Source organism: Gobio gobio, assembly GCF_949357685.1.
Source record: "Gobio gobio genome assembly, chromosome: 14".
Lineage (NCBI taxonomy): Eukaryota > Metazoa > Chordata > Actinopteri > Cypriniformes > Gobionidae > Gobio > Gobio gobio.
In genome coordinates, this window is record NC_137107.1 from 26,282,292 (window position 1) to 26,297,165 (window position 14,874).

The 14,874-nt window shown below is 37.3% G+C and overlaps 1 protein-coding gene across 2 annotated transcripts in view; it reads left to right on the top strand.

The window, feature by feature from the left end:
- Positions 1–14,874, top strand: part of gria1b (glutamate receptor, ionotropic, AMPA 1b) — a gene marked incomplete at its 5' end in the record, with an annotated part of 77,586 nt that extends 62,712 nt beyond the window's left edge. The window contains 5 exons of one of the 2 annotated variants that reach the window (XM_079835057.1): positions 888–1,086; positions 3,117–3,364; positions 5,401–5,515; positions 8,818–8,952; positions 12,225–14,874. In XM_079835057.1, the coding sequence (XP_079691183.1) occupies positions 888–1,086; positions 3,117–3,364; positions 5,401–5,515; positions 8,818–8,952; positions 12,225–12,383 (856 nt within the window). In that variant the 3' untranslated portion in view covers positions 12,384–14,874. Of the gene's footprint in view, positions 1–887; positions 1,087–3,116; positions 3,365–5,400; positions 5,516–5,999; positions 6,115–8,817; positions 8,953–12,224 lie in introns of both variants that reach the window. The other variant, XM_079835058.1, reaches the window with a different exon arrangement.

Consider the following 14,874-nt stretch of genomic DNA (forward strand, 5'->3'; position numbering starts at 1 on the left):
TTTAGGACTTTCATTCAAAGGGAACAGTGAAAGAAGAACAATGTTTTTAATGTTTGAGGACACTCAGATTAATAGACCTATGAAGAAGTCACAGATCAAACCATTTCTCATTGGACAAAGAACATGAGGGGTTATATAATGTTTTTATTTATTTTTTTATTTATATTATTATAATTATTATTATTATTTATACCAGCAAAATTCAGCTCCAGGGAGTCTTTCCATACTTTTAATTTACTCAGCATAAAAATGCTGACTTGTGCATTACTTGTCTGAATCCATGAGAACAAGCTGTTTTCTCAATTTAAATCACTTTTGATGTTGGTGTTATTTCACAATTTAATATAATCAAAATGAAATATGACATCTAAATTAATGCATAAATTAATTTTACATACCGACTCTCATACACTACTTATAATTGTAAATGTGTCTTTAAAAAATAATTGTACTCAGTTTTACTACATCAAGCTCCTCTTTTCAGGAAAGAAACATTTATATATTACAAAGATGTTTTTTTGTAACTGCAGTCCTCGTGTCTTTTCATTAAGCTCATATATAGGGGATATTTCAGACATTTTGAGCTCTGATGATAATTAAATTCTGCCATTACAAAGGCTTCAAATGACTCTACTTTTTTTTAAACTCTGATCCAGATCTGATTTATGGCTAGATTAGCCATTAAGAAGGCCTTTTTTCACCATATATGATTGCTGATAAAGTATGTAATTTATTAATTAATCTGTTATCTTTCCACTGTGCACAGCTAGAAATGGAAATCATATTAAAAGTCAGACACTTCATTATGAGTCTAATTTGATAGAGAAGATCACTACAATATTCCAGACATTTAACCACCTGTTTGTTGTTAAACTGTACCCCCCCAGATCTCTCTCCGGTCGGATAGTTGGAGGTGTGTGGTGGTTCTTCACTCTGATTATCATCTCCTCCTACACAGCCAACCTGGCTGCCTTCCTCACTGTGGAAAGGATGGTGTCTCCCATTGAGAGTGCCGAGGATCTAGCTAAGCAAACAGAGATTGCTTATGGGACTCTGGATGGAGGATCCACCAAAGAGTTCTTCAGGGTAAGAAGGAAAGTATGTTACTATACTCTTACACAAAATGTGCAAAAACTGTGCATTTATCAGTACCCTCAAAGATTGTGACTTGGCTTTGTACCTTATCTTAGACTAAAAGGTGCATATTAATACTTCAAGATACCAATGTTCACCTCTAAGGTATTAATATGCACCCTTTAGGAGTAGATAAGGTACAAAGATGAGGGTAATACCCTGGTGAGAAGCTGTTGAAGCCCTAAAGGTACAATTTTTGCACATTTTAGATACATTAAGAATACAAAAAGAATTGTTCTGAATGCCCTGAAATGACACACTGAAGGACCATGATAACAGGTAATTTGCTGTTAAACAGGTGTATATATATATATACACAGGGAGTGCAGAATTATTAGGCACGTTGATTTTGTGATCATATTTTTTTCCAGGCACATTTGACCAATTCCAAACCACAGTAATCCTAATAACTACTATTGATTTAGTATTTAATAATGTATAAGTGATATATAATTGTTCATGAAGGCTGGAAATGAAAATCACCTTATATTCAGGTGTGCAGAATTATTAGGCATGTTTTCTTTTACAGATAAATTGAGCCAAAAAAGAGATTTAACTCAGACTGAAAAGTCAAAAAGTATTAAATGCCCATGAGAAGGATGCAATACTAATGCAATACTAGACATTGCAGTTAAGGTATGACCATTGGACAGTGAAATGCTCGTTGGGTCAGCAGGGTCAGACAAAAACATGTGGCGGAGAAAAGACACCTATTAACTGCAAAAGAATTAAGAATTAAGGTGAAGAATTAAGTGTGAAACCATCAGGAACCCTTTAGTCTCCAGCGCCACCATCTTCCAGAGCTGAACCTTAACCTGGAGTCTCCAGAAGTGCAAGGTGTCAGGATCTCAGAGACTTAGGTAAAGTTAGGTAAAGAATCCTAAAAAATGACCCCCACTAGATAAGAATCACAAGCTGAAGTGTTGTAAAATACATGAAGCCTGCTTTTTTATAGGCTTTATAGGTTTTATAGGTTGAGAATGACTCTTGAAGGACCAGCACCACATCCTCTAGCTCCACTGTTTGAAGAATTCATCTTCCAGAATCTGGCAGGACGTTTTGGGAGTTCATTTTAGTCCATCCTGAAGTCCGTTTTGCACAGATGGACTAAAAATGAACTCCCAAAACGTCCTGCCAGATTCTGGAAGATGAATTCTTCAAACAGTGGTACTAGAGGATGTGGTGCTGGTCCTTCATGAGTCACTCTCAACCTATCTGTCCATAAAGCCTATAAAAAAACCTTCTTCATGTATTTTACAACACTTCAGCTTGTGATTCTTATCAAGTGGGGGTAATTTTTTAGGATTCTTTACCTAACTGAAGTCTCTGAGATCCTGACACCTTGCACTTCTGGAGACTCCAGGTAGGTTGCAGCTTTGGAAAATGGTGGCGTTGGAGACTAAAGGGTTCCTGGTGGTTTCACCCTTAATTCTTCACCTTAATTCTTAATTCTTTTGCAGTTAACAGGTGTCTTTTCTCCGCCACATGTTTTTGTCAGATCCTGCTGACCCAACGAGCATTTCACTGTCCAATGGTCATGCCTTAACTGCAATGTCTAGTATTGCATTAGAATTGCATCCTTCTCATGGGCATTTAATACTTTTTGACTTTTCAGTCTGAGTTAAATCTCTTTTTTGGCTCAATTTATCTGTAAAAGAAAACATGCCTAATAATTCTGCACACCTGAATATAAGGTGATTTTCATTTCCAGCCTTCATGAACAATTATATATCACTTATACATTATTAAATACTAAATCAATAGTAGTTATTAGGATTACTGTGGTTTGGAATTGGTCAAATGTGCCTGGAAAACAAATATGATCAGAAAATCAACGTGCCTAATAATTCTGCACTCCCTGTATATCCCAAAATGTTGAGCTGTAGTGTACTTTCAAATATGGTATAAAACAGCAGTTCTTTTGAAATATTACTTTTGATCAATTTAATGTATCGCGCTTTCATTATAACTACCTTCCTCAGAGATCAAAGATCGCAGTATTTGAGAAAATGTGGTCCTACATGAAGTCTGCCGAGCCCACTGTATTTGTGAAGACGACAGACGATGGTGTCGTGCGGGTGAGGAAGTCCAAAGGGAAGTATGCTTATCTGCTGGAGTCCACTATGAATGAATACATTGAACAGCGCAAACCATGTGACACCATGAAGGTGGGAGGAAACCTGGACTCAAAGGGCTATGGAGTAGCCACACCCAAAGGATCCGCCCTGAGGTACACCTGAGCCTCCTAATACCAAAAATGTTTTATTTTTTTGACAATGATTATGAATCATTAAAAATCGGAGAGTTTACAATGGAGAGATGTCTGAAGGCATTACAACTGTGTAATAGCTTGTCTTACAAATGTCTTATTTATAATTGTCTATGCATATTAAAAGGAGTAAGGAGAAATATTTTAAGTACCCAAAGTATTTAGTATCTAAAAAATTGCACGCTTTAAAATTAATATAGACATTTTTAAATGCCTATTTTTAAATTTCATATTTTTAAATTAATTAATAAAGTAATCACAACTAAAGTTAAATAAGACTTTGTCTTTGCTTAAGAGTCCTGTATGACCGAGCGTATCATTTTTCAAAGAAGCATCTCCTCTGTAACCTCTCTTTTTATGTGTTGACTGAAATTGGTTATAATTGTCTGTTCTGTACCATCAGCTCTCATTACCACAACATTTTTACTCCTGTGTCTAATAATTCCATCATCAAGATAGCCATTTTTAATGTTCATGTGTGAATATCGTGTCTCATCCTAGTTGCATCTGTCCACATTGACTAAATGCATTTCAATACTTCTGTTCTTTTATACATGAATCAGAGAACACATCGTTGAGAATAATGACCACAGCAGCCCACTAAGCCCATTGTTTTTTTTATTTATTTTTTTTATGATAAACTCTGATTTGAATAAGAAGCTGTGTGCCTGTTCAGTAGCATTCAACTATAGAAAACATTTCCTAAGAGTTGATTTCAACATCTAGACTCAACATTCAATACATACACTACCGTTCAAAAGTTTGCGGTCGGTAGGATTTCACCAAGACTTATTTGATCAAAAATATAGTAAAAACTGTAATAATATTACAATATAAAATAATAGTTTTATATTCTGTAATGGTAAAGCTGAATTTCCAGCATCATTATTAATAGTCAATGTCACATGATTCTTCAGAAATCATTCGAATTATGTTGCTTTGCGGCTCAACAAACATTTCTTATTATTATCAATGATTAAAACAGTTGTGCTGCTTAATGTTTTTGTGGAAACTGTGATACTCCTTTGATGAATAGAAAACAGCAGTTTATTTTGAACATGTATCCATTTAATGTATTCTATGCACCTAAAATATTGCTTGCAATAATTCAACAAAGATACGGCACACACAGACACTTAAAGGGCATTCTTATAACACATAAAGGCCATTCAAACATTAACATAAATGTTTCTCTCCTAGAAAACAGAGCAGTCTGTTTTCCAGTCCAGAGCTGATGAACGTAAATCAGATGTTGACCATCGACTTTTTCCGACATTTTTACCATCTTTCTCTCAAATTCACCTCTCATGTGCTCCATTTCAGATGTTGAGATGGTCTTACCCATCATTATCCTCCCTGACATCCTTGTTGTCTTGTGTACCCTGCAGATTTCAGATTAATGTCCATGGATGAAGTCTGGCTTTGTTTTAGTCATCCATAAGCACATCGGCCTCTTTCTCCCCCTGTCTCAAGGGGTAAAGAAAGAAGTCAGGGATTTTACAGAGAAAGACACCGCCACACATATGAGAATGGGCCGCATTAAGATCGCTCTGGGTTTGATTGCAGTGTTGAGATTACCAAAAATAGGGAACGTGCAGTGTCCTTCAACCGCAACCACGGCATATTCGATTTTCCAGAGCTAATCTAGAGTAATATTGACTTAATCTGGGAATCCTCTTACGCAGACCACGCTGTGACAAAGGTCTTAAATCCAGAGCATTGCTAATTCGTCCCGTTTCCTCACCCACAATCTGCGGTCTTGCTCAGTAAAATCTCTCATAATTTGGTCACAGTACTTTTTTTTTACACTTTAGCACAACACAAGACAACTAATATTACATCAACAAGCCCAGCAGAGCCAGGCACACAGTCAGATCAGTTTTATGTTCTGTTCACTTCCTCTACGACTTAATAGACTCACTTTTATTTGACACAACCTCTGCCTCGCCGTATCATATCACCAATGCTGACCCAGCTTATTTTATTATCATTTCAAGAAACCCAGTAAACCTGGCAGTGTTAAAACTGAACGAGCAGGGCCTGTTGGACAAATTGAAAAACAAATGGTGGTACGACAAGGGAGAGTGTGGCAGCGGAGGAGGTGATTCCAAGGTCAGCCCCAATATGAGATATCCAGCGGGTAACCACCACCTTGGGGGGGTAACCGGCAACCTCAGTTAACAAACACCTCGGCTGCAGTTTTACACCAATTGAACATATTCCATCTCGTTTTTATTTAATGCGATTTGAGGCGTCAATTATAACATTGAGTATCATACTCAAAATTTTGCAAATCCGAGTGTTTTCGATCTCTTGCCGGTTACCCAAAGTGATATAGTAATACACATCTTGCAGTAGGGAGAAAGGTCACAAAAGCTAGATGGAGTATTAATGCATATCACTTTGACAGTGACAGTTTTCAAACTCTGTGAGTGTGCTGTTCTTTCCTTTTTTCTGTTTTTGTTTGTTTTCTTTTCTATTTATCTGTAGACATGTAGATCACATCAAAAAGTAATTATGGGTGTATGTTTGCTTAAATGCTGAATAACATAAGATAACATGGGTAATGTTATTTATGTTATTTTCCTGGTTGAAGAATCCCCGTAAACCTAGCGGTGTTGAAACTCAATGAGCAAGCCGTCTTAGACAAACTGAAAAACAAATGGTGGTACGATAAGGGGGAGTGTGGAAGCAAGGACTCCGCCAGAAAGGTCAGTTCACTCATTGGTCCTTACCCTCACTTAGAGATCCAGCTTTAGCGCTTTACTAAAGGCCCTGTCCTCCTCTCTCTCAAGCACGCGCCACAGCCAACGTGCTGTCTCCAATCTGCCATTTACCCAGAGACTTGTGCGCTCTGTCATCATGTTGCTGTCTGGACCCTATTACTTCCCACATTACAAAATAGACGTGATGCTTGTGGTGTATTTATAGAAATGGGCGACGTAGTTTTTTTTTTCTTTCTTCCTTCACTCACTTCAGTGCTTCTGCATAGGCACTTGGTTCTGTGCTTGCCGCATTTCCAAATTATGGAGCTTTTCCTGCTCATTTGGTTGCATTCACTAACCGGGCGTGCATATTCATGTGGAAAATTCAAACCTCTTCATTCGTAAATCATGTATTCATCAATAAATAAATGGATAAAATCAGACTCCAGGTTCAAGATTAATATTATATGAATATATTATATATATAATTTATATTATAAATATATAAGTTAATTATATAAATGTAATACATTTAGGATATATATATATATATATATATATATATATATATATATATATATATATATATATATATATATATATATATATACAGTTGCATCTGTTTTAAACTAGATATAACATTAATAAATAATAGTTTATTAATGTTATATCTTGTTTAAAACAGATGCACACTATATATATATATATATATATATATATATATATATATATATATATATATATATATATATATATAATATATATATATATATATACTGTATATCCAAAATAAACGTTTGGGCCCCACTTTATATTAGGTGGCCTTAACTACTATGTACTTACATCAAAAAATAAGTACAATGTACTTACTGTGTTCAAATTGTTTTGCAAAACACCTTTGCTGATTATTGAGGTGGGATACGGGTAGGGTTTGGGACAGGTGTGGTGGTATGGGTAAGTTTAAAGGGTTAGTTCACCCAAAAATGAACATTCTGTCATTAATTACTTACCCTCATGTCGTTCGATACCCGTAAGACCTCCGTTCATCTTCGGAACAGAAATGAAGATATTTTAGTTGAAATCTGATGGCTCTGAAAGAGTGAGAGTGAACCGTGCCATTGTGCCAATGGAGGCCTTTCAGAGCCATCAGATTTCAACTAAAATATATTCATTTCTGTTCCGAAGATGAACGGAGGTCTTACGGGTTTCGAACGACATGAGGGTAAGTAATTAATGACAGAATTTTAATTTTTGGGTGAACTAACCCTTTAAGGGTAGGGTTAGGTGTAAGGGAAGTGTCAACTGTGTAATTACAAATGTAACTACAGAAATTAATTACAGATGTAATTCCATGCAGGTATTTTTTGAAATGTAAGTACAATGTAAAAACATGTATGTACACAATAAGTGCATTGTATCAAATGATTAATTAAAATGTTAGTACACAGTAGTTAAGGCCACCTAATATAAAGTGGGTCCAAAGTTTGTGTTCTTCAGGAAATCGGGGTCAGGAAAATGAGTATTAACATATAGTGGCAAAAATATTTATATTAAAGAGTAGCTAATCTTAATTACATTACATCTGTATACTATAATTATAGTCTTGAATTATGCTAATTTCATAAGTATATTTTATATTTAGCTCCATTAGTGAATTTATACATGAAGTAATAAGCCAAGAGATATTCTTATCATTGTCTTTATTCTAGTGGAATTTTGTCAATATGTGTTTAATGGGCAATACATTTGATTTGAGTACATGTATACAAATATCCATAGAATTTCAATAATGAAGATAAACCAAAATCAAACACCTTGGTGCTCAGTAGTTGCTGTTCAGTATCAATTCACCCCCGTGGTATCTGCTTTTTCCTAAACTCCTCCTCATAACAACAGCAACAAGTAAAGCCTAAAGCCACACATCTATCTCAGCAGGAGTAAATGGCAGTCTGGAGAAAAAAGCGTTGCCATGTGCCCTCTTAACAGGATTGCTCGTCCCCTTTAGAGTCCTTCACTGCTGTCTTGTCTCTGTCCAAAGACAATGTGCATGCCAATGGATGAAACCTCAATACGGTTGCCAAACAGATGCATGTCATTGACTCCCACCACCGCTGACGTGACGTCTCTGCCACCAGAGACAGAGAGAGATGCCAAAGGGGTTATGACCTTTGGACAAGAAATCACAGAAGCCAAGAAATTCTATAAACAAGACAAAAAAAAAACTTGGTTTATACCTGCATGGTTTAAATAATAAGGACTAGTTTATATCTGAGGTAGAGATATAGTTCAAATGTAAACAGAGAGGTATATTTCATTTGATTCATATTTTATTATATTTTTATTTTTATTTTTATAATGATTTGTTATAAATTTAACCACTTATGCCGAGAAATGACTGAAAGACTGTTTGTTCCAAGCTGACGCATGCGTTTGCATGATTTAGGCAGTTCTTTTTATTGCCGACTCATTTGTTATACTGTGACAGAATGAATACTATAGTTATCATAATATAAATATATAGCGTATGCATAAGTTCTAGATTTTGTTGAAGTGTACATTATATCTTATAACTGTAAATATCATGCTGTGTGTTGTTTAAATAGCTGTGATAGAAAGAGAGAATTTATGTTTGTTGCTGTCCTGTAGATTTGTGTGTGTTAATGTGACAAATCACAGTGCGAGTGTTTGATTGTTGTCTCTGCTCTGCAGGATAAGACCAGCGCTCTGAGCCTCAGTAATGTGGCTGGAGTTTTCTACATTCTGATTGGTGGGCTTGGGCTTGCCATGCTGGTGGCCCTTGTTGAGTTCTGTTACAAATCCAGAATCGAGTCTCGAAGGATGAAGGTGTGTAAAAACCATGATGGCCCACCCCATTCAGCTTCTCTAGCATATAGTGCAATATTTAGATCCATCCGCATTTAATTATAGGCTTTGCATTTGGCACTTATAATGTTTTATAACTGCTATCGTATACTGACCTCACTTCCTCTGGGGGATCTGGCAGAGGAACGTGTTGGCATTTAAGAGGTAATTGTGGGTGGGTGTAAACATCATACCACCCACTGAGCCTCTCTCTAATCCTGGAGCACATTGCTCCCGAATACTTAAATTCAGAAGAATACAGTGACTTATATAGATTCAATTACCCACAAACCCATGCAATGACTCATAATTTTCATTTAAGGTCCTTCAAAGACAAATCTGAGAAGTAGTTCTTAAGACATTGTTTATGAAACACACAGCGTTACCTAAATATACTTAAATATATTAAAATGTATTAGACTGTCATGATTACTTGAGTACATTTTCATTTCCTGTGTTTATGTATTTCTTACTGAAACAGTACATTTGGGTGGGACATATCAAAAGAGACCTAATATGATTTATCTTCTTTTGTGTTTCACTGAATGATTTTGGACCATCGTCTTTATCACGGTTACGCTCATGTGACGTTGCTGTGCTGCACGGTCACGAAAGCTTATCATTTGCATGCGTTTTTAACACACAATGCATGAGTATAATGGATCCATGCAGTCGGTCTTAAAGTGACAGCATCCAAATTTACCTGCTGTCACTATTAATGCTAATCAAAAAACAAAAAAGAGAGAAAATCCCTCACTGCTTTTGACTGAATCACTTTTGTAAATTTAATAAGAAGAAATGTATATTTAATTTACACAGTAAAGACTATGCATTGTTTTCAATACATTTGATTACTTTATACATTTTATGTAGTATTTCTATTGCTTGAAGTTTTTCAAGTAGGTGTATTTAATTTGTGTCTTTGTTCTATTGTAGTTTGTTTTATTTGCTCTTTCTTTTTCACTGTTTACTTGTCTTCAGTAAGCTTGAGAGTTTTTTTTTTTATTATATTGAAAATAATATAACCTCCAAAAAATCATGATATATACTGTATATTTATCATTTTCGTGAAATAAAATTACTTGTATCATGATATAACATTTTGGTCATATCGCCCACCACTACTATAAAGATAACTATATTAGCGTCCACACCAGCAGATGATGCGTTTCGTTTATTTTAAGCGTGTGCTTGTCTGTCACTTCAAATGCTTGAGCTCGTTACAGCAGGATGGATTCTGATTGGCTGTCAATGTTTTTATCGTTTATCAGCTGGATAAAATCGTTCTGAAGGTGATTTTCAATGTTATCGTTTCTCTGTGCCATTATCATTTTCTCTGTGGTCTGGACTCTGCTATTATTTAATATTGAGAATGATTTTCAGAGCTACACTATATTGCCAAAAGTTTTGGGACGCCTGCCTTTACATGCACATGAACTTTATTGACATCCCACTCCCATTCTTAATCCGTAGGGTTTAGTATGGAGTTGGCCCACCCTTTGCAGCAGTAACAGCTTCAACTCTTCTGGGAAGGCCACAAAGTTTAGGAGTGTGTTTATGGGAATTTTTGATCATTCTTCTAGAAGCGCATTTGTGAGGTCAGGCAATGATGTTGGACGAGAACACCTGGCTTGCAGTCTCCGCTCTAATTCATCCCAAATGTGGTCTATCAGGTTGAGGTCAGGACTCTGTGCAGGCCAGTCAAGTCCCTCCACACCAAACTTGCTCATTCATGTCTTAATGTACCTTGCTTTGTGCACTGGTGCGCAGTCATGTTGAAACAGGAAGAGGCCATCCCCAAACTGTTCCCACAAAGTTGGGAGCAATGAATTGTCCAAAATGTCTTCTTATGCTGAAGCATTACGAGTTCCTTACACTGGAACTAAGGGGCCAAGCCCATCCCCTGAAAAACAACCCCACACCATAACCCTCCACCAAACTTTACACTTGGCACAATGCAGTCAGACAAGTACCGTTCTCCTGGCAACCGCCAAACCCAGACTCGTCCATCAGATTGCCAGACAGAGAAGCGTGATTTGTCACTCCAGAAAACACGTCTCCACTGCTCTAGAGTCCAGTGGCGGCGTGCTTTACACCACTGCATCCGACGCTTTGCATTGCACTTGGTGATGTAAGGCTTGGATGCAACTTCTCGGCCATGGAAACCCATTCCATGAAGCGCTCTACGCACTTATCTGAAGGCCACACAAACTTTGGAGGTCTTTAGCTATTGACTGCAGTTGGTGACTTCTGCACACTGTGGGCCTCAGCATGCGCTGACCCCGCTCAGTGATTTTAAGTGAGTTTGAGTTGCTGGTGTTCCCAATTGCTTCCACTTTGTTATAATACCACTAACAGTTGACAGTGGAATATTTAGTAGTGAGGAAATTTCACAAATAGACTTATTGCACAGGGGGCAACCTATCATGGTACCACGCTTGAATTCACTGAGCTCCTGAGAGCGACCCATTCTTTCACAAATGTTTGTAGAAGCGTCTGCATGCCTAGATGCTTGATTTTATACACCTGTGGCCACGGAAGTGATTGGAACACCTGAATTTGATGATTTGGAGGGGCGCCCCCATACTTTTGGCAATATAGTGTATATCTTTATCGTTATCTTTATAGTTATCGTCTTGGTGTGAACGGGCCTTTAACGATGACAGAATTTTTGTTTTTTGGTCAACTATCCTTATGTATTTCACCTTGTATTTTGTGTCTTCTTCCGCTATGTGACACACTTCTTTCTTTATTTTTAAAGTGTTAAGACATTACAATCGCATAACAGCCACAGTTAAAATATCACAGCAACAAATCACTGTTGCTTGCAGGCCAATTAGTCTGCATCATCAGCCTGAGCAACATAATCCCCAGCAATCCACTGAAGTGTGCTGGATTTAAATCATTTATTCGTCAAGGATGTACAAGCCAACATCCACATCATTAGCTCCAGTTTCAAGCCTACAGGGTTTCATTATGTAAAATTGCTACATGAGAGAGTGGCTTCAAGTTAGTGTGGCACTGGTCTCATCATCGCTGCACTTGATGGCTGTTATTTTTCACCATTTCTTATCATGAATCATTGCCTGTACCGAGTGGAGCAAGTCCTCAGATCAAATGAAAAATGTTTGCGCGTAATTGAGGTCAGAGCTGGTGCGTACAGTTAGCTGCTTTAAAACAGCACTCTCTTGCCGTTTGTGCTGCAATGCCTGTGCAATGTGCTGAGCAGCTTCTTTGTGTTTCTTTTTTGCTAGCAAATCATTGATGCAGCCATGCTCAGCTCCACACTGACCAGGATGGGAAGCGGAGGTGAGAACGGACGTGTGATGGCACATGACTTCCCCAAAGGAGCACAGACTCTGCCATGTATGGGCCAGGCGGCCGCCATGGGCCTCAGCACCACTGGGATGTAAAACGGCCATCAGCATCTCTGAGATCAGGGGACATCAGGAGACCAATGGAAAGAGTGGGAGAGAACGTGAGAGACACTGCAGCGTACAGCTCACCTTCCACTAAAGTACTGCCAAATGGATTCATGGACACACTTTGGGCTCCAAATGAAATTAGATAATTAGATATTTTCTAATAATAAGATGCAGTTGTTGTTTTTTTTGTTTTGTTTTTTGTGTGGAACTTCTCCGGTGCAATAAGGAGACCATGCGTGAGGTGTTTTTTATGAAGCATCATTTTTGAGAAAACTGAGTTTTCCCTCAATCCCATAAATTACTGACAATTGAACTGCAACGTTTCTTTATTGTCTCGTTTTCCCCAAATCACAATTTTCCAGTTGCGCTTACTTCATTTTTTTTCGTCTGCCTTTTGATATATCTGTGAGAGGAACATTTTTACCCAAAATATTCTTCAACCATAGTTACACGTTATTTTTTATCATAGTATAGTTCAGGTGGAGTGTATAATATCACCCCCCCCCCCCCCCCCATGTTTAAGTCTCCATTTACTAAATTTAAAAAAAATCTTCAAAATATCTTCTCTTATTTTCCAGAGAAACAAGAAAGCCATACAGGATTGTAGTAAATGATTACATAATTAAAATGTTACATTTTAACATTGAAACGATTATACACTTCACCTTTAAGTAAAAATTATGAATGAATGAATGAATGAATGTTTGTTTGATATCATCCCATGAAAAAAAGGAAGTGTGCTACATCAGTGTGTCAGCTTTATTGCACAGTCTACAAATGTCTTCCTTTCCAACCAGTTTGATTGGCAAGCCTCTCTAGGGAAGGTGAGTTCTTCCAAAGGTGCGGAGAGGCTGATTACCAGTCCTGTCATTGTTACTGCTGTAGCTCACAGTCTCTTGGATCAATCACCACTTCCCTATCCATGCTGCTCGATAGAGTCTGAGAGTTATAGATGTCAGAGCGAGAAAGGGGGGTGTAGACTACGCATGCAGCTTTTTGTGTTGTTCTGCCACTTCCGTTCTGTCTTCCTTTCCTGGTTTACATGACTTTTTTTTTTTGTTGAAGTAGCTGATATGTATAGCGCATCATTCCCACGCAGAACGGCTAATGAGTTGTGACCGTAACAGACTCAAGGGCAGCATGAGCACCCAGCACACCATCTACTTAGAAACCCTAAAACTTCTGTTTGTAATAATATTGTCATTGTAATAGCAGTTGAAATATTGTCATGTAAACAACGATTCCATAGAAAGCATTTTATGGAAATCTGCCTAATAGCTGACACGGGACAACAACATAAATTGCTCGTGCTGCGAGATTAATAGCCTGACTCTAACAGTCCATTTGAGAGGAACAAAGCACGCTGGCGACGCCTTTGTTTGCTTGTTACTACAGTCGTTGCTTTGTGCTCCAATAATATGAACACTCTTTTGGATGCATAGACGTGAAAGAAATGATGTCATTAGCAAAGGATGATACTCAAACCTATTGCATCTTAAACTGACTTTTTGAGTTTTGAGGTGCCACACCAGGCCTTGTGTTTCTCTACCAGACTGTACGCACCGATTCAAGCACAGAACAGGATGCGAGATGGATGAGATGAACTCTAATGGACCTGATTGTCAGACACCATGAAGGAGCACAGGTAAAACTGAATGTCAATACTCTAAGCACAAGATCTTCATTCAGCATCCAGGAGAACTTTCTCTGAGGCTCAGCGGTGAGCTTTTCTCTGTTTGTATCCTTCCTCGATACTTTGCCAGTGGACTTTCAGCAGTCCTTACGTCGTCTGTCCTTTTTATTGTCGATTCCATTTGTACAAAATAGAGAGAATCAACCATAACATGACGTGAAACATTTGTGCTGACAAAACGGTGCTTTGTGGCCTTTGTTTTCCATTCTATGGGTTATTCGTTTCTTTCATTATATTTTGAATTATTTCTGGTCTTGTATTTAAAGTGAAATTCTGTACTTTAGGTGTTTTTTGTTGGTTTTACACTTCTAGTTTCAAATAGGGCTGTCAATCGATTAATCGATTTTAATCGAATGAATCACGATATGCTGATTAATCGAATGAATGGCAGTGTGTATTTCCATGTTTGCTGAGAAATGACAATAATTTTAAATTAATTAATTGTTTACAAATACGACATTATTGTGGCATGACGGCATTAAATAGACATCACAAGAAAGTGATTTATATATTGTCAATAAGTCAGTATATTGTTTCTATCCATATCATTGCACATAAGCACCATAATTCGTTTTGCAATTGATTAGTCAATTGGGAAACACAGAAGTTTGCTCACTATTTCTATCGCACTAAATCAACTTATTACATTGACAGCCCTAATTATACAAAAATCCCCCCTTTTTCACATTCACCTCGCAAAATACTTTTTAAAAACTGCAGCAAGATGTAATGGCAAGAACCAACATGTTGATGAGGAGTATTCGAAAATAAACTTTTCTTACTGAG